The 17,862-nt window shown below is 33.6% G+C and overlaps 2 protein-coding genes across 6 annotated transcripts; both read right to left on the bottom strand.

Moving 5' to 3' along the window:
* Positions 1 to 555: 555 nt before the first annotated feature.
* LOC107609991 (3-isopropylmalate dehydrogenase, chloroplastic-like) lies at positions 556 to 4,011 on the bottom strand. 2 transcript variants are annotated; one of them, XM_088493558.1, is made up of 5 exons: positions 3,512 to 4,011; positions 3,358 to 3,433; positions 3,167 to 3,233; positions 1,428 to 1,830; positions 556 to 1,351 (listed from the first exon to the last, which is right to left on the bottom strand). In XM_088493558.1, the coding sequence occupies exons 1-4, from the start codon at positions 3,893 to 3,895 to the stop codon at positions 1,674 to 1,676; spliced, it is 684 nt and encodes a 227-aa protein (XP_088349684.1). In that variant the 5' UTR covers positions 3,896 to 4,011; the 3' UTR covers positions 556 to 1,351; positions 1,428 to 1,673. The 2 variants fall into 2 exon arrangements, with proteins under 2 accessions (XP_088349684.1, XP_088349685.1); XM_088493559.1 differs by having other exon boundaries at positions 3,167 to 3,255; positions 3,512 to 4,009.
* A 7,296-nt stretch (positions 4,012 to 11,307) lies between these two features.
* Positions 11,308 to 17,467, bottom strand: LOC107609989 (pollen-specific LRR extensin-like protein). 4 transcript variants are annotated; one of them, XM_016312053.3, is made up of 5 exons: positions 16,811 to 17,316; positions 16,625 to 16,680; positions 14,641 to 14,780; positions 13,959 to 14,056; positions 11,308 to 12,151 (listed from the first exon to the last, which is right to left on the bottom strand). In XM_016312053.3, the coding sequence occupies exons 3-5, from the start codon at positions 14,755 to 14,757 to the stop codon at positions 11,581 to 11,583; spliced, it is 786 nt and encodes a 261-aa protein (XP_016167539.1). In that variant the 5' UTR covers positions 14,758 to 14,780; positions 16,625 to 16,680; positions 16,811 to 17,316; the 3' UTR covers positions 11,308 to 11,580. The 4 variants fall into 4 exon arrangements, with proteins under 4 accessions (XP_016167539.1, XP_020961776.1, XP_016167540.1 ...); XM_021106117.2 differs by having other exon boundaries at positions 15,608 to 16,680; positions 16,811 to 17,005; XM_016312054.3 differs by lacking the exon at positions 16,625 to 16,680 and having other exon boundaries at positions 16,811 to 17,467.
* Positions 17,468 to 17,862: the final 395 nt, after the last annotated feature.

Here is a 17,862-nt window from a genome sequence, read left to right as displayed (position 1 = left end):
TTTATGGTATTAATGTTTTGGTTAGTTCAATTCTGTACTCACTATTAGTCTCACAAAGTTCATTCAAATTGCAGTAGAAGCTCATTGCTCATTCTTTGCTTAGTTAGATGATTATGTTTCTTCATTTAATGAGTATGTTGTTAGATGATTATGTTTCTTCATTTAATGAGTATGTTGTGAAGACAATCTCAAAGGGGGTATTGATGAAGAAGCAGAATCGATTTGAAGACCTAAGTAATGTGGTGAATAATAAGGTGAAAGAACTAGATGATAGGTTGATTGGATTAGAAAATCAATTGGAAAAATGTAGATTAAAAATAGGTGAAAGTACATGTCTGGGTTTAGGATGTAGTGTTTTTGTATTTTTTGGTGGAGTTGTGATTACCTGCTTGTTCACGCCAATTTTGTGGAGAACTTGATGAATAATTTTAGATTAGCCAAGAGTTTTTTGTAATGGGATAAAATCATGTGTTAAACACTCTTGAAGTTAAATGAAAATGAATTATTGTTATTAATGTTCAAAGTTTCTTCGCTGAACTTAATTCAAAATTATGACAGTAAATATTTGTACATGTAGCATGGATTTAACTAATTTCATATAAAGCATACAAGTTCATATGTTATATTCATACTGATACTTAACAAGCTATTTATCTATTCATAGTTTAAATAGCATAGCATGGGCAGCAACATGGCCCTAAATAAAAAAACTAAACAGCCAAAATACCATTGTATCACTTCAAGTCTTAAAGATGCAAATTAGACATCCAAAATACCAAAACAACAATTCACATTTCTATAACCCTATTAACATTATCAATGGTGCTTAAGAAGCCTAAGTCCTGGAGGCCTAAAGTCGGGTGTTGGCGCAAATTTAAGAAGTCGTGATGTAGTAGCCATCGTCTCTGCAGAAATTGCACCATTTGTGTTTCTTGGAGTTGTCATATCAGCTATTAGCCCAGTGCATTAATTCTGTGAGTTGTGAAGCCTCAGGTTTGAAGCTTGTGAAGGTTGAGATTTGAACCATAATGTTGGTACAGGTGCTGGTACAGGTGGGGGTACAATACATGGAGCTATGGGCCTAACAATTTGGTGTTTCTCTCTAAATGGTCTAGGATTGCTATTGGAGTTTTCTCCTACAGCTTGTTACAAGTTTACTAAATTAATTAACTGAATGTGTCTATGAAATTGATATGCAATAATATACAGCATCAAACAGATGTTTTAAAAATGACCCTCTCAGCTTGGGGTGCAAATTGTGACAATGGAATTTCTTCACTCTGAGTTTGGGCCACTGCTCCAACTCTTATAGAATTTTTGGCAATTTCTTCTTGGCTTTTCATGCCCTGGTCTGTGACAAATTAAAGAGTTACAGAGAGCAAACAACAAAATAATATAACATATCTATTCTTATACATTGGACTCACCACGGAATTTAATACTGTCCCTCCTTCAGTGGTATTTTCATTGACATTGGTGGTGTTGCCACCTTCCTGTGCCTACTCAGTATATTTTTGTGATTAAGAGTTTTACAGTAAAGACCTTCCGTTTTCTTGATTAAAATTCCGATTCGTATTCACGAAGGCTCAATATTAAATAAATATAGTATAAAATAAAAAGGGTTAGAGGTAAGTAACACCTAAACTTTTAGTACGATCATGAGGTGCTAAAAGTTAGGGTGTTACATTGGGAGTATCAGTGAATGGAGGGTCGTCATCGTAGATGTAGCCAAGGAGATGGTCGCAAGAGTTGCATATCATCTTGGTCCTATTTCGTTGGATGCCCCATATCATGATTAATTTTTTATACATTAACATCCTTGAACATTCCCTGCAGCACTTACAATTTAGATTCTTCTTTACAAACTATTTTGGAAAGAACAATAACATACAAAAGTATATTTTCAAAAACATCCTCATAAGCCAACCGAATATGGTGCATTGTGAATGCTTTAACTATTAGTTTATTTTGTCCTTAATTAATTTTTGTTACTATTAGTATTGAGAAAATAATAATAAAAAAGCAAATTCTATACATACATTTATTGTACATAATTTGCGGTCTAATCCTATACTTAATAAGCAAGCAATATGACCAGGACTGAAACCAACAACATTTCAAACTAAACCAACAAAGTCATCCTCTTGCACCTTCAAATTATAGTGCAGATTGAAGGTTTCAACTATAAGAATATTAAATTTTTTTCCCTATTATTGTTTGAAATTTTACAGCCTGTTTGGACACCTTTAAATGATGGAATTAGAATTCAATTCCATCAAGAAATGAATTCCTAAAGAAATGGAATTCAATTCCATAGTTTGGAACAACTAACTCATTTAATGAGATAGAATTGAATTCCATTGTTTGAAATGACTTGTTGATGAATTACATTATTTCTCTAAGACATTTTTACCCCTCAATAAATATTAAGTATAATTTTATTTATCAATTAAATTAGATAATATAATTATATAAATCACTTATAAGTAAAATTGGTCTAACACAACCTCACCAGTTAGATCCATCTCACCCATGAAATTATGATAGGGGAAATTTTTTTAAAAATGAGAAATTTAAATTATTTTTAAAAAAAATCAACATCTGATAACTTTTTCATTTTTTTTCTATAATCTTATTTGTGTGTGATTATGACACTCATTTGATATGATCATGTTTTTATTAAAAAACAATAAATTAGAGGATCATAGATCCATTGAGAATGTACAAAATAGTTATAGAGACAAGAAAGGAACAACTTCTCACCATAAGAAAACTACAAGCTACTTCAGAGAAACCAAGAAAAAAAAAAGTGAAAACTGTAAGCAACACATTAACTTAGATGTCCCTTCCACACAATCTTTTTTCCATCCTTCTTTATGAAAGAAACCCCTCCAACATAATCTCACATCAAACAATTGTGAAAGTTCTGAATCATTGGATATATTTTTCACAACATGTGTTGGCTCAATCGACTATTCTGAATCATTGTATAATAATAAAATCTGTAATCAAATAGTGCACATGAATTCTCTTCCACTTAAGTATTCAACCAAGGTCAACAACCTTGACAAATTCTATTGCAACCAAAGCTTTTGTTTATATTTCACTCACAAATCACAAGCATGTTATAATTCATGCAGAGAAGCATGTCCAATTAGTAAGATACCTCATGAGCAGAGTAAATCTCAATGTTAAATCCAGTCTCCTGGCCATTTTCATTGGTTCCAAAGCCCCTGGGTTTTCCAAAATATATACCTGAATAAGCAGAGAGCACGGACAAGAAGATTTAACCCTACGAATCAGGGGACAGCAACTAGAAATTCAGTATAATGAGCGGGGAACCGAAGGAGGACTGACCGCCATTGAGTTCCCTCACAACCATGAGATCAACACCTTCAGCAACCTCTTTCTTAAGGGTTGAAGCATCCACCAACTAGAGGATAACCAGCACAAATTAAAAGGCATGCAGATTATTTCCATGTGAGAAGAAGCAGCAAGAGCTGATTAATACCTGTGGGAAGACAGTGGCTGGTCTGAGATTTGCAAAAACTTGAAGGCCAGGCCGGAGATGAAGCAACCCAGTCTCTGGCTTCAGATGTTTCTCGTTTTTATCCCATTTATAGCCTCCAATGGCACCAAGAAGAACGGCATCGGATTGCTTCGAAACAGAAAGGGTCTCGTTGGGCATGGGGACTCCGGTGGCGTCCAATGCAGCGCCACCCAGAAGCATCTCTCGGAACTCGTATGTGATCCCTGACGCAATAAGGGGGGGAACGGAAGCAGGAGCGGCGGCTGCAGAACACCTTACGGAAGCAGGCCTTGAGGAGGTGGATGAGAAGCGATTGAAGTGCGTGAGGGGCTTCGGAGGATGGAACAACTGCAGAGAAGGCGCCATTATTTTTCTGGGTTTCGAGCTCGACTCTTCTCCCACTCTCTTGATTACGAAGAGATTATGGAATATTATAATTTGGACAGGGGTATTTTTGATATTGCACAGTTTAAGTGAGATTTAGGTGAAAATTGATTTTGAAATCAGATTAAAGTAGATCTAATTTGTAAATGGGGTAAAATAAGAATTGGAATTCTCATCGAAATTAAACTTCATGTTTTTTTCTATTCCAAAACAAGAAATAGAATTCAATTCATTTATAATTTCAAATCAGATGCATTCTAAACAAGGCTGTTATAGACTCGAATTATGTACATACGTTTACCTTTACACATATTTTCCTCTTTGTTTACACATATATATCCCATTAGTCTGGAAAGCTCTAAAGCAGTGAGTTTTCTCATTGGTTTCCTAATATTTGTCCCTACATTGTTTATCTATACCGGTATTGAAGTATCAGTTAATGTTAATTCAAAACATACACAATAGTGTTAGTTGGAGAATAATATCAAATAGATGAAATGCAGAGAAAGAAGAGAGCTTACAAGGATGTTGAGTTTTTCTTGGAATTGAAAACACGCAGAGTCCATCAGCTTCTCCATCTTATGAGGAACAGAGACATCACAAACAGAGCCAATAACCTTAAAACCATAATCATTTTATTAGATAAGAGACTTAGTGTGTGTTTGGATTACAGTTTAAAAACCAGAGTTTACATAAAATTGATTTTGTAAAATTGATTTTGATGATAAGTTAGTTTAGGTTAATGTGATTTATGTTTGGTAATCTTTGTATTAAAATTGATTATAGTAAAATAAATATTGTTTGGATTATACTACTCAAAATTACTTTTAGATAAAAAATTACTAAAATAGACATCAATTTTATATACCTGCAAAATCAGAATACTATAAAAAATATTTATCATATAAATAAAATAAATATAATAAAAAATAAAAATATAAAAGAGAGTACTATAAATTTTATAATGTCACACAAAAAGAAAATATTCTATAATTTTTTTTAGTATCGTCAGTACTCTTTAATTTAGTATTATTTTAGACTATAAATTTTTATTATTCATGACTCTATTGTTACTTATAATTAATTTTTTATTTATTTTGTCATTTTTTTATAGGATCATAATTTATATTATTCAAAATTTTGATAATAAACGTAATATATAATAATTACAATTACAAATTTTACAAATTCAGAATAAAAAATAAAAAAATTAATACAAAACAAAAATAGAGTACATCAAAGAATAGAAAAAAATTATACAGATAAGAAATAATAAAAATTCTATAAAACTAACAACATATATTATATGAACAAAAAAATACCATAAAACGTAAATAAAATTTATATGAATAAAATCAAATAAAAATAAAAAAATTTCAATTTGTTAGTGATTGAAATAAATCTGAACGATTTTGATGAAAAAAATAGAACTAAAAAATTATGAAGAAGTAGGAAGAACTACAAAGAATGACTGTGAAGATAATAGTTACTAGTATCATTTTTATAGAAGAAAATGAAGGGTATGGTTGGTAAAAAAGAAATATTTGAGCTTCTCCTAAACGTGAACGTCAAAACGTGAAACGCAGAAGCTACAAATTTGAGCTTCTCCTAAACGTGGGTTCAGAGGCAGAATCAATTCTGCGTTCACAAAGATAAAAATGGCCAAACATAAGAGTGAAACTTTCAAGAAGCTCAAACGTGCTTCTCTCCGCCCCAACGTGTTTGCCAAACACACCCTTAGTAAGCTCAGCTTCGTTCTTTGCACACGCGTGCACTCTTGCTCCAAACCCAATCAGTTCCTCTATAATGGCATGACTTTTGTTGATGAAAAAGTAAAGTATTGTGTTGTACTAATTTCGGACAAATGATGCAGATTATGAGATTATCAGTTTAATAGAACAGATTAGGTCTCAAACTAAACAAAATCAAAAGCAAAAAAACAACAACACAACAGAAAATGCAGCAGTAACAAGCTAACAACAACAACAACATCACAAAAGATCAATGAAAATCAAAATACACAATAACAAAAAAAGAACCAGCATTCTTTGTTTCTTCCCATTAGAGCATGAACTAGATCTAAAAGTACAAAGAGGAAGAAAAAATCTAAGAAGATTAAGTAGATTACCTATTAGAAGTGACAGAGATGGCAAAACTAAATTGTTGAAGCTTGCTGAAGGCAGCAACAACGGCGTTGCTTTCTGAGGTGAGGAGATGAGCCAGATTGAAAATCATATCCTAGAAGGCAGCGACAATGGTGTTGCTTGCGATAGTGCATAGATGAATGACGGCAGTGAGATGAGCGGTGACAAATCTTCATATCGAAGCCAAATTGTTGAAGCTTACTGAAGGCAACAACAATGGAATTGCTTGTGGCGGCGAGGAGATGAGCTAGATTGAGAACTAGATCCTAGAAGCTCGTTGAAGGCAGCGACAATGGTATTTCTTGCGATGGCGAGGAGATGAACGATGGTGATGAGACGAATGCTGACAAATCTTCAGATTGAAGCCGGATCGTAGAAGCTCACTGAAGGCAGCGACAACGGCATTACTTGCAGCAATGAGGAGATGAGCTGCAACGAAGGAATGAGCGACAGCGAGGAGTTGAATGACAAATCAGTGGAAGATGAACAATTGCAAAAAATTAGGGTTCATCATTGACATCATCCGCACTTTCTCATATGCAACAAGCCAACAATACTAATCACACTCTCATATAGTCATATGCAACATCACTCAAGTTAAGAAATAAAAAAAATTCTATGGAAGTTCCAAACCGCCACAATTAACAAAAGCCACAAAAACCATGAGCATTATGGCATAAGTTAGCGCCACTGAAGTTAACAAACATAATGACAGTTCTTTAAATCTGTCATAAAATTAATGCCATTTTTACCAACATTTTTTGTAGTATTAACTTGTGTGTTCTAGTTTTTATCTATGTTCCACAATTATAGTTTAAGTAAGTTCAAAAGAAAGTTTCAACTCAAATCAAATGGGATGCTCCTATAAAAAAAATTATCTTGGAAGTTTATTATTTTAATCTAGTACCCTAATTTTTTTTTAAAGAGTTGGTTGGATGAAAATTAAAATTCTAAGTTCTTTTTCCTATTCTATACAAATCTCAATCATTTCATGCATATAGAGAAAATTACCAAGATTACATTATCACATGTTCATCTATACACAACTAAAATAACAATAAAAAGATATATACAAACCATGCTAAATAAAAATACAAATAAAGCTCTAAATTATATACAAAACAAGTAAAATACAACTACTAAAAGAAAATTTAAAGTAACCAAATAATTAACAAAAAATCTAAAAGACATAGCAATAAGAAAAATAAAATATGAAAGTGTTTAAAAAAAGCGTCTTTACAACCACAATTGCCGTTCTAAGCCACTCCCACACTTGAATTTTGCACAGTCCTCTGTGGGCTTTCTACGATTAGGAACGCGAAAACTTGAACAAATTACCAACTTCAGCTGGTGGATCTTCATGCTGTTGTGGAGGAGGAAGAGGTTTCTCCCTTCTCTATCTATCGTAGCATTTTTCTTCTTCTACTTTCTTTTTTGCTTATGATAACTCATCCTGAAAAATATAAAAAAGAATATAGTAAGACGAGTAAATTTGAAGACAAGGAATAATATATTGTTGGAATGAGATAATAATCACTAAAATGAAGTGAGTTTATTAGTTTGTGATATTAGGAAAAATAGTATGTGAATTCTAAGTTTGAGTTTTTCTTGTGCAAAAACCACATTTGGATGCTACTTTGAGTTTTTCTTGTGTTTTTATGATTATAGGTGAAATTCGGAGCAGTTTGGAGAAGCGTGGAGTAAGAAAGGAAAATGCTGGCAGCACCCTCCCTGAGCGCTAAACACCCACCTGGCATTTGGCGCCAGTAGGGAGCACAAGCCAGAGACGCACGCTTCCCCCATTGGCGTTCAACGCCCATTCCTGAAGTTGAACGCCAGCAGCAGCCCGTTTCACACCTCTTTGGGCCTCTAAGTAGATTTAACACTTATTAGTTTTATTTTATTTTCTTTTTGTAATATTTATTTACAAATAATATCTTTTAGGTCTAGAATTTATTATGAGGTTAGTATTTAAAGAAAAAGATTAACCCTAATAGGGGGTTCGAACATAATCTTCTTCCTTTCGCACTTTTTAGAACTCTGTTATCTCTGTAAGTTATGAGCAACTAAACCTCCTAGTTAAGGTTATGAGCTCTGTTTATTTCTATGGATTAAGATTATTATTCTTCTATTTTAATTTATGTTTGATTCAATTCTAAGGTGTTGTTTTCGCTTTTAATCTTATGAACTGGGTGGGACGAGAGTATGACCCTTTTCTACATGAGTTCTTGTGATTCTCGAGAGAGTTATCTTGCTTGAACTACAGCTTGAAAACACTCCTCCTAAATTGCTAATAACATTAACTAATTGGGATATGTGACATAAAATCCTGTTAGCTTTGGGTAATTAGGGTTTTTGTGGCGTTAAACCAGTTTTCTAAACTAACCCTCTAATCCGAATTGAGTGACCACAAGAGTGGCGTTTGATGAAGGTTAGGAAAAATTAAACCACTAAGAGATTAGGGTTTAATCACTCATGGTTTGCCATAGAATGAATCATTCATTGTTAAAATAGTTGGTAAGACGTTTTAATCCGAAAAGATAAACATCTCCAAGACCTTAACTGTTTTCTCATTATTGTTTTACACCAAATTCTTATTTGCTTTCTTTATTTGCTATTTTATTGTTTTATGCATTTACAACAACAACTCCCTTTTTACTGTTTGTCTGACTAAGTCTAACAGGATAACCATTGCTTGCTCAGTCCGACAATTCTCGTGAGATCGACCCTTACTCACCTGAGATATTACTTGGATGACCCGGTGCACTTGCCGGTTAAGTTGTGCGAGTTCTAATTTCGCGCACCATGTTTTTGGCGCCGTTGCCGGGGATTGTTTGTGATTGACAACTACCAGTTGTCTTGTTGCTTAGATTAAGTATTTTTTATTAGTTTTTGTTTATTTATTTCTCTTTTTAATTTTCAATTCCCCTTTTGTTTATTCTCCTTAATTTTCAATTTTATCTTATTTATTTTTCTCTTTATTTTCGAATTTTGTTTTAGTTATTTTATTTTCATTTAATTTTGAATTTTAAGTTTGGTGTCCCTTTAGGTCTTGTCTTTTCTTTTCAAAATTTTTTTTATTTATTTTAATTTATTTTCAAAAATCTTTTAGGTTATTTGTTTATCTTTGTTTTTGAATTTTTTTTAGTTAGTTGCTTATTTTACTTTACTTTAGTTCTTTTAGGATATCTCATTGGGAATTCTCTATATTTTGATATAGAGACTCCCACTTTTTCTTTGTTTCTTGTTTATAAGCAAGAACAAGAATAAAGAACCCCTTTTCAAGTTTGATTCTAAACCTGAAAGAACCTTGAGGCGGCATTTACAACAAGCTAAAGCTTACAAAGCCAGAGAAAATCCCAAGAAAACCTTGAGAAGGAAGCTGAACATACCACTATGACAGCTAATGGAGACAATCCGAACGCTGAAGAGCAAGCAAGGAAGGTGCTTGGCTCATACACTGCACTCACATATGACTTCTATGGGCGCAGTATATCTGTACCTGCCATTGGTGCCAACAATTTTGAGTTCAAGCCTCAATTGGTTACTCTGGTGCAACAGAACTGTCAGTTTCATGGAATCCCACAGAAGGATCCCAACAAATTCATATCCGACTTCCTGCAGATCTGTGACATTGTTAAGACGAATGGAGTGAACCCCGAGATTTACAAGCTCATGCTCTTCCCTTTTGCTGTAAGAGACAAAGCAAAGCTGTGGCTGGATTCTCAGCTCAAGGAGAACCTTGACACATGGAATAAGGTGGTCACTGAATTTTTGACCAAGTTTTTTCCACCCCAGAAGTTGAGTAAGTTTAGAGTGGATGTCTAGACCTTCAAACAGAATGGGGGAGAGTCCCTCTATGAGGCCTGGGAGAGATACAAGCAGATGATCAGGAGATGCCCTTCCAACATGGTTTCAGATTGAACCAGGCTGGAGATCTTTTACGATGGCCTCTTTGAGATGGCCAATATGTCACTGGATCACTCCGCAGGTGGTTCACTACACATGAAAAAGATGCTTGAAGAGGCAAACGAGATCATTGAGATGGTTGTCAACAACCAGTACACGTACACTTTCGAGAGGAACCCTGTAAATACTGGGACTACTCAGAAGAGAGGAGTCATAGAGGTGGACACACTGGATATCATTTTGGCACAGAATAAGCTCATGTCCCAGCAGATAAGTATGACTTCTCAACACTTGACCGGAATGCAAGTTTCAGTTGTCAACACAAAATGCATCCTATGACATGACTAGGAGTTTGATTCTTTTTAATAATGTTGGATGTTTCTTCTTTTTAGGTTTTAGATTATTCTATTTCTTAGTTTTAGAATTTTATTTCTTATGTTTTAAAAAATAATATCCAAAATTTAACAGAAAAACATCTAAAATCATTGAAAAAAATTCAAAATCTAACAAAAAATCAAAATCGTTAAAAAGAACATCCAAAATTATAGAAAAAAACATTTGAAACCTCTAACATTTAAACATCCGAAATTTAAAGGTATTGTTTGTTTTCATTTACTTTTTAATGTACATTCCCAGAAAATATCTGAAATCTCTAAAATTTAAACATAAAAAATCTAGGTATAAAAAAAATCCGAGATGATGCCTTCGTTTTTAATAGCTTACTTTCATTTACTTTTAATTATACATTCCTAGAAAAATACCTGAAACATCTGACATTTAAATATATGAAATCCAGAAATAGGAAACATCCAAAATTTTGCCTTTTTTTTTAATATTTTGCTTTCATTTATTTTTAGTCGTACATTTTCAAAAAAAACATTTGAAACCTCTAAAATTTAAATATTTGAAATTCATGTATAAGAAACATCTAAAAATAATGCATTTTTTTTACCATAATTAAAAGACCTTTTATTGCATTCAAATTTTGAAACTTTTTTTTGTTAGGTTTTGAAAGTTCTTTAGAATGATTTTAAATATTTATTTTTATTACGTTCTGAATGTTTTTTTGTTAGATTTTAGATTTTTTTTACAATAATTTTAAATATTTTTTTTGTTTATTTGCGATCCAATTAATAGTTAGTTATTGTTTACTGATACTCGAGTTGGTTAACTGAATTGTTTTTAATCCTTGCACTAAGAATGAGGACGCTCATTAACAAAAAAGATAAAAAATATTTCGACTTTGGGAGAAAACTCGGGTACAAATTCATACTCCCCTGATATTTATCGATACTAGACTTCCCCTTATACAAAATAAATTTAACAAGGTGAGACTTCATGTGCTAGTTAATTTGATTTAATTTCTCGATCATAAACTTAGAAGACAACTGTTACATGATTGAATAACATTTTTCCTGGTATGAATTTAGTCGTGTGTTAATTTCCCCAAGTGCAACAAGCAACTAAAAATTGGGTCGAGGGGAAGGAAAACTCTTGAAGATATAAAACACTTTTCCTTCTATGGTCAGAACTCAGAACTCAGAACCAACACACAAGCACCCGCTTCATGTTGAAGACAGAGACTAAAGCAACACTTGAATACTACAACTCTACTCACGAGTCAGTTGATTTTGCATTCACACCTAAGACCCTACCTGACTTATTGTCATCAGGGTTAAACTCCGGTTCAGATATACTGATTGCCGAACACTCCTCAATCTGATATTCCCTCTCGTCATCCAGTGGTTTCATATACGAGCATGATCGTTCCTCGGTATCTACATTAGGTATAGGCTCATGGCAAGAACCAAACGGCAACTCCATGGATGTAGACCCGGGAGGTTGTGTTCTCATCTGCACCGATCTCAAAAGTGCAGCTCTTCTCAAATCAGCTGAGTGGCATATATCACTTGGAGATGATGGGAATCGGCCCTCAGAATCTGACCCTCGTTGGCGAGGCTGGGAGCATGTGACAGCCAAGACGGTTGAGCTATGCGACGCAATTGAACTACTAGAAGGTGCTGAAGAGGATGCATTCTGTGGTTTTTGGTACCTATATGGAGAAGAAACTGGACTGCTTGGAAGACTGTCCAGTTGGGTCGGGCAAGCGTGCAATGGGGTCTCGCAAAACCTCAAGTCATCTGAGTCTTCTGACATAGGTGAATATTGCCAAGACATATCATCCCTGAAAGTAAATTAAACAAAATTTATTTGAAACATTTGCTAGAAACAGGAGCATTGAACATATTTGCTTATACAAAAGGCTGATTGTAGTTCACTGTTGCTGCAAGAGAGTTGTCATTTTCTATTTTAAAAAATGTCTACTTTTATACCTTTTTAGTTTTTACAGTAAACTACAGAGAACAAAAAAGAACACTGTGGGACAACATCACAAAATAGTAAGACAGAATTAGAGCATCAGGGAATTCGATTCCTTTATATCTGTTGTATTTATTTTCAAGCTAAAAGAGAATCATAAACTAACACACTAGATACGGAAATGCATACATGACATTATACACATGAGGAATTGAGGATGTAGCAATTTTTTAACAAAAATGCTATTCGTACATCAAAATCAGCCACTAAAATCAGCCACTAATGTATTTGTGTATAAATACATGTGTGGTTTAATTTATTTTCAATGTGTATTTATATTCCAACATGTATTTTATACTAGTGGATGATTTTGGTGTACACGTAGCATAGTCGATTTTTTAATCTATAGGATATAACAGAGCAGCCCGGTGCACAAGCATCCCGCGTTAACACAAGGTTCAGGAAAGAGCCGCACCCAAAAGGTATAATGTATGCAGTCTAATCTGATAATTACGTCAGTGACTGTTTCCACGGTTTGAATCCGTAACCTCGAGGTCACATAGAGACAACTCAACCGTTGCTCCAAGGCTATGAAACATGTATTTTGTTATAAATATACCTTTTTGTATGTGTATGCAGTTAAAGTTGTTAGTTTATAAAGCGATTTCAAATTATATAAACAAGAGGAAACATTGCTATAAATATAACTGCAAGATGACTGCACCACAAATAAAGTGTTTACACGACCAAACAACGTCTATGGCCCCAGGCCACATGTGTTGACATGACTAAGTGCTAACGAATCCTAGTAAATAAAACAGATAAAAATGTGTATTTATTTGAATGTAGATAGAATAAGCTCTTGTCTATCTAAGAATGGCAAAGTATTTTGTCATAGTAATTCTTCATTAGAAAAACCGTAAAATTGTTACTAGAGCATGCTCAAAACAATCCATTCATTATGCTAATATGCTCTCTATGAATACTCCGGATTATACACTATAGCTATAGAGTAAACTGCTCTTGAATTGCAGTTCCTACCCATCTATCTTCCCTTCTTGTTTTACACCACAAAGCTACCAAAATGGAAAACTAGAGGCACATAGTAAAAGGGAGTGTTTGACCATGTAAACGAAGGAACTCACATGAACTACAAGATTATGTTTAAGAAATATAAACTGATAAACATGATTAATTATTTTCCAACAAAACAATAACAATTAAAAGTTTGGTAATCCTTTTCTTCTCCAAAATAGAGATTATAGTTCTCACTTCTCAGCACTGAAAAGCACAATAATGTCATGCAGCACCATCGAAAAAGGTCTCCAGGTCTACAGCAACTCTAATGAGTGCTAGGCTCAACTATTTGCAATATCTTTGATGAGCAAGAATGATATATTCAACACATTAACCCCAAATTTCCATGTGTAATGAGGAAGATCACATTTATGGAAGAGCATAATTGACACATAATCAATACTAGCATACACAGCCAAACAATATAAATTAACTGTAACTTGTTTAAAGAGCAAGTAGAAGCTTGCTCATCAATGAAACACTACCAAAAAAAAAAAAAAAAAAAAAAAAAAAACTCATCCATCAAAATAGTTGATGACAACATTCCAAGCTGGGACAATATGGTACCTATATAAGAAAGTGGCCATGATTTTTACCTAAGAGAGAACATGCTTTCAGACCTGGCTGGAGAGTCCATTAGATTATCCGGAAGAGAGTCACCAACCGTCAGTCCATTAAGACTGGATGCCATTATCTGAACAGGAAAACCATCGATTGAGTGACTCTAATTTGATTCTAGTGCATTTCATTGGATTGCAGAGTATAGATGAACAAAAGAAACATCAACGTTGACCACCTCCTGATAACATACATTCTATATGATCCAGGCAAATAATATCTTTCTAACAAAAAGGAATCCCATGAGATTGTGTTTAAGCTCAGTCATGCAAAAATGCACTGTGTAATTTAACCAAATCTAGCAACTTTTAAACAAACAACAAATCCACTAGGAATGGGCTAGTTGAGTTTATTCATGTATTATTACTGAGATTCATAAATACATATAATATCTGCTAACCAATTTGGCAATGCAATCTTATTATTCAAGATAGAAGATGCAAATGATCATCCTATTACAACTGATACAAGCAATAAATCAACAACAATGCTCATAATCTCAACCACTTCCTTATAAAACACCAACAAAAAGGTTAAAATGTATAGTTAAGATAGTGGGGAAAATGTTCTAAAAGTTATGTCAAAGACAGACCACTAAAATAAAACAAAACCATAAAAAAGAAGAAAAAAAGTCGCCAAATTTAAAAACGAAATGGATACCTCGCTAAGGTAACGCTTGTGAGAGCGAAGATTGTCAACATAAACTTCCTCTTCAGGATCTCTGGTGCGCTTTGCACTGGGCGATGATGACCCAGCCACATTAGAATCAGAACCCATTGTTGGGTCCAACTAATCTAAACCTGAAACAACAATTGAAGCCAGATAAGACGAAGAATGACTAAATGGTGAAAGTAGATTAGAAAGAAAAAATGTAGAAAGAATAGTTAGACTTAAATGTAGAAAGAATAGTTAGAAATATTCTTCCAACTAGGATTATAAATTTTTGAGAATGGGTTGTTCTCTCAGAGGTTCTGAAAACCAGACCGGTCATCAAACCACTTTAGTCACTGGTTCACTGGTTTATTGGTCTAACCAGTCAAACCGGTGGTTCAACCGAAAAAACTGTTTTAGAATAAAATAATAAATAAATTATAAAGGGCCAAAGATGAGCATACTCCAAGAACTCCTATTAGATGCAAGAGCATTCAACATTATCATATATTCTCACACACACATACAAAGCCTTAACTCAAAGAACAACGACAGCAAGTGACTTGGAAAGAAAATGTAAACACCGAAACAATCACAAGCATACACAACATGTGAATATTATTATAGCAAACATAATAATAAAATAGCTCTTCTAATGCGTCTCCGAAAATATCCCAAATCAAGAAAACTACATAATCTTGATCCACTTGATTCAGAAAGCTACATATATTAGAAAAATTAAGAATCAACTAAAAGAAAAAGAAAAGGAAGGCCTGGTTGATTCGATTCAATTGCCTGAGATGAAGAATCAAATAGGGCTGAAAAGCTGAGAGTTTAAATGTTAAACCTCAATATTCAAATAACATGACTCCATTATTGTTATTATTACACCCTTCTAATGTCACAAACTCAATATATATTATAGTCCGTTGACACTTGTGTATTCACAACTTGGCCTCATCATTCTGATTCATACCTTAAGTAGAAGAAAAAGTCCCAATCAGCTTTCATTACAATTTTATCCAGAGAGTTGGGGTTTTGGTTCGGAGTTCATGCCGATGATGATGACAAGAGGGATGAATCCGTGAATCAGTAACATAGGCAGTGCAAATTTTAACAAAGCTCATCACAATGATTAACAACAACAAAAAGCACTGAAGGAACAGTGAATCAGTAATATAGGCAGTGCAAATTTTAACAAAGCTCATCACAATGATTAACAACAACAAAAAGCACTTAAAGAACAGTGAATCAGTAACATAGGAAGTGCAGATTTAAAATTTAAAAGTTATCAATTTAAAATTTATCATCAAATACAATCAGTGAGCAAAGCCAATCAATCAAGCACTGACTTTGCATTCTGTTCTGAATCAGTGACTGGGAAGCAACAAATTCAAGTTACAGCAACAAATTTAACAAATCCTAGTAAAGTCCCGATTTACAGCAAAAAGGCAAATTTATTGATTACCAATTCAGCAACATGCAAAAATACAGGGAGAAGGGAAATCTGAAAAAGAGAGAACACTAAACCAAAACATTAACCAGTCGAAAAGTCTAGGGGGCCAGCAATTTTTGTATTTTCTGGCCAGCACTTAACCATCAAAACAAAAACGAGTGATTTCCCACCATTAGATGTAATCTCACACCATTAAAAACACTATTAATGGCCAATTGATGGTTACAAAACACCAAAATTGCTGGCTCCCTAGCATTCCTCTTAACCAATAATCACAAAAACATTAAACCTTCACCCAGCAATTACAAACAAAGCCAGCAATTACAAATATTAGCACATTATAAAACATTCCAAAAGACTAAACCTTCACCCAGCAAAACCAACAACTACAAACAAAGCCATCAGTAAATTTGAACCAAAAAATTAAGAGCCATCGAGACATCAGTAACAGAGCCATCAGTAACAGAGCAAAGAATTGAAAGCAACAGACTAACAGAGCCATCGAGCCATCAGTAAATTTGAAAAAAAAAAATTTACAGCCATCAGCAACCAGCAAATACAAGACAGATCCATCAGCAGCAGGCAATTACAATCTACAAAACATTACAAGAAAAATGGAACAAAAATTGAACAATTTCAGAACTTCAAATGAAGAAGATCACCGAACATTCAGAAATTAGAAGGAAGAAGCGGAGGCGAAGAATTGAAAGCAGGGCCACTAACCTGGGTTCCATGCCGAGAAGCCAGCGAAGATGAAAACGACACGGGGAAGAGGAAGCAGCGGCGCCGCGGAGGACCTGGGGACGGCGGCGGCGATGAAGGGCTAGGGTTTTGCTTTGCTTCAGAGATCTCCAGGGAGTGCAAGAATGATTGGGGAAGAAGGGGAGGTTGGTTCACGAATGGTTCTGCTTCTGTTTTGGTTTTTTTTTTTTCTTTTTTTCCAAATAAACAAAACGGCGTCGTTTTATTCAATTGGTAGTCCCTTTCTTTTCCAAAATAGAGTTTATAGTTCTCACTTCTCAGCACTGAAAAGCACAATAATGTCATGCAGCATCATCGAAAAAGCTTTTCAGATCTACGGCAACTCTAATGAGTGCTAGGCTCAATTATTTGTAATATCTTTAATGAGCAAGAATGATATATTCAACACATTAATCCCAAATTTTCTTGTGTAATGAGAAAGATCACATTTATAGAAGAGCATAATTGTTAATTGACACAAAATCAATACTAATATACACAACCAAACAATATAAATTTATAAATTAGGGTAATGCTATGATACTAAAATGATTTTTTTTAGCAGCTGCTAAAATGCGTTGGACACAATATATAAAATATACGTGTGTTGATTTTGATATGACAGGAGAAACATCAACTGAGCCGAAGTATCAGTGGAAAGAATGTTTGTCAAAGTATAGGGAGATAATTATGTCAAATAGTGTATTAATTTGAGAGTTTAATCTTTTATAAGAATTGGATTAATCTTTTTGTTATCGTTGGACTTTTTTGTTAGTAGATGCATTAGATTGGTAATGTAAAGAATTAATCCAATAATAATAATAATAATAATAATAATGATAATGATATTAAAAAATTATTAAAATTTATTATTTTTTGTCATTATTTAGTTATTAACTCAATTTTTTTAGTTTAGTAATTCAACAATATATTTTATTCTATATTTTTAAACATTGATAAATGATAACTAATTAATAATTAAAAATAATAAATTTTGATAATTCTCTAATATTTTTCTAACAACAACAATAATA

Source organism: Arachis ipaensis, chromosome B7 (assembly GCF_059453495.1).
Source record: "Arachis ipaensis isolate K30076 ecotype BB chromosome B7, ASM5945349v1, whole genome shotgun sequence".
Classification (NCBI taxonomy): domain Eukaryota; kingdom Viridiplantae; phylum Streptophyta; class Magnoliopsida; order Fabales; family Fabaceae; genus Arachis; species Arachis ipaensis.
Note: the sequence above shows the minus strand (reverse complement) of the source record. Positions and strands in the feature narration are given on the sequence as shown.

Excerpts from the sequence above, each read along its gene's own strand:
- LOC107609989 (XM_016312054.3), bottom strand. The coding sequence starts at position 14,757 with ATGGGTTCTGATTCTAATGTGGCTGGGTCATCATCGCCCAGTGCAAAG. Across the intron at positions 14,057-14,640 it reads ACAAGCGTTACCTTAGCGAG|ATAATGGCATCCAGTCTTAA; the intron begins GTATCCATTTCG and ends TTTCCTGTTCAG. Across the intron at positions 12,152-13,958 it reads GAAAGCATGTTCTCTCTTAG|GGATGATATGTCTTGGCAAT; the intron begins GTAAAAATCATG and ends ATTTACTTTCAG.
- LOC107609991 (XM_088493558.1), bottom strand. The coding sequence starts at position 3,895 with ATGGCGCCTTCTCTGCAGTTGTTCCATCCTCCGAAGCCCCTCACGCAC. Across the intron at positions 3,234-3,357 it reads TGTGAGGGAACTCAATGGCG|GGGCTTTGGAACCAATGAAA; the intron begins GTCAGTCCTCCT and ends TGGAAAACCCAG. Across the intron at positions 1,831-3,166 it reads AGATTTACTCTGCTCATGAG|GGAATGTTCAAGGATGTTAA; the intron begins GTATCTTACTAA and ends TAAGTGCTGCAG.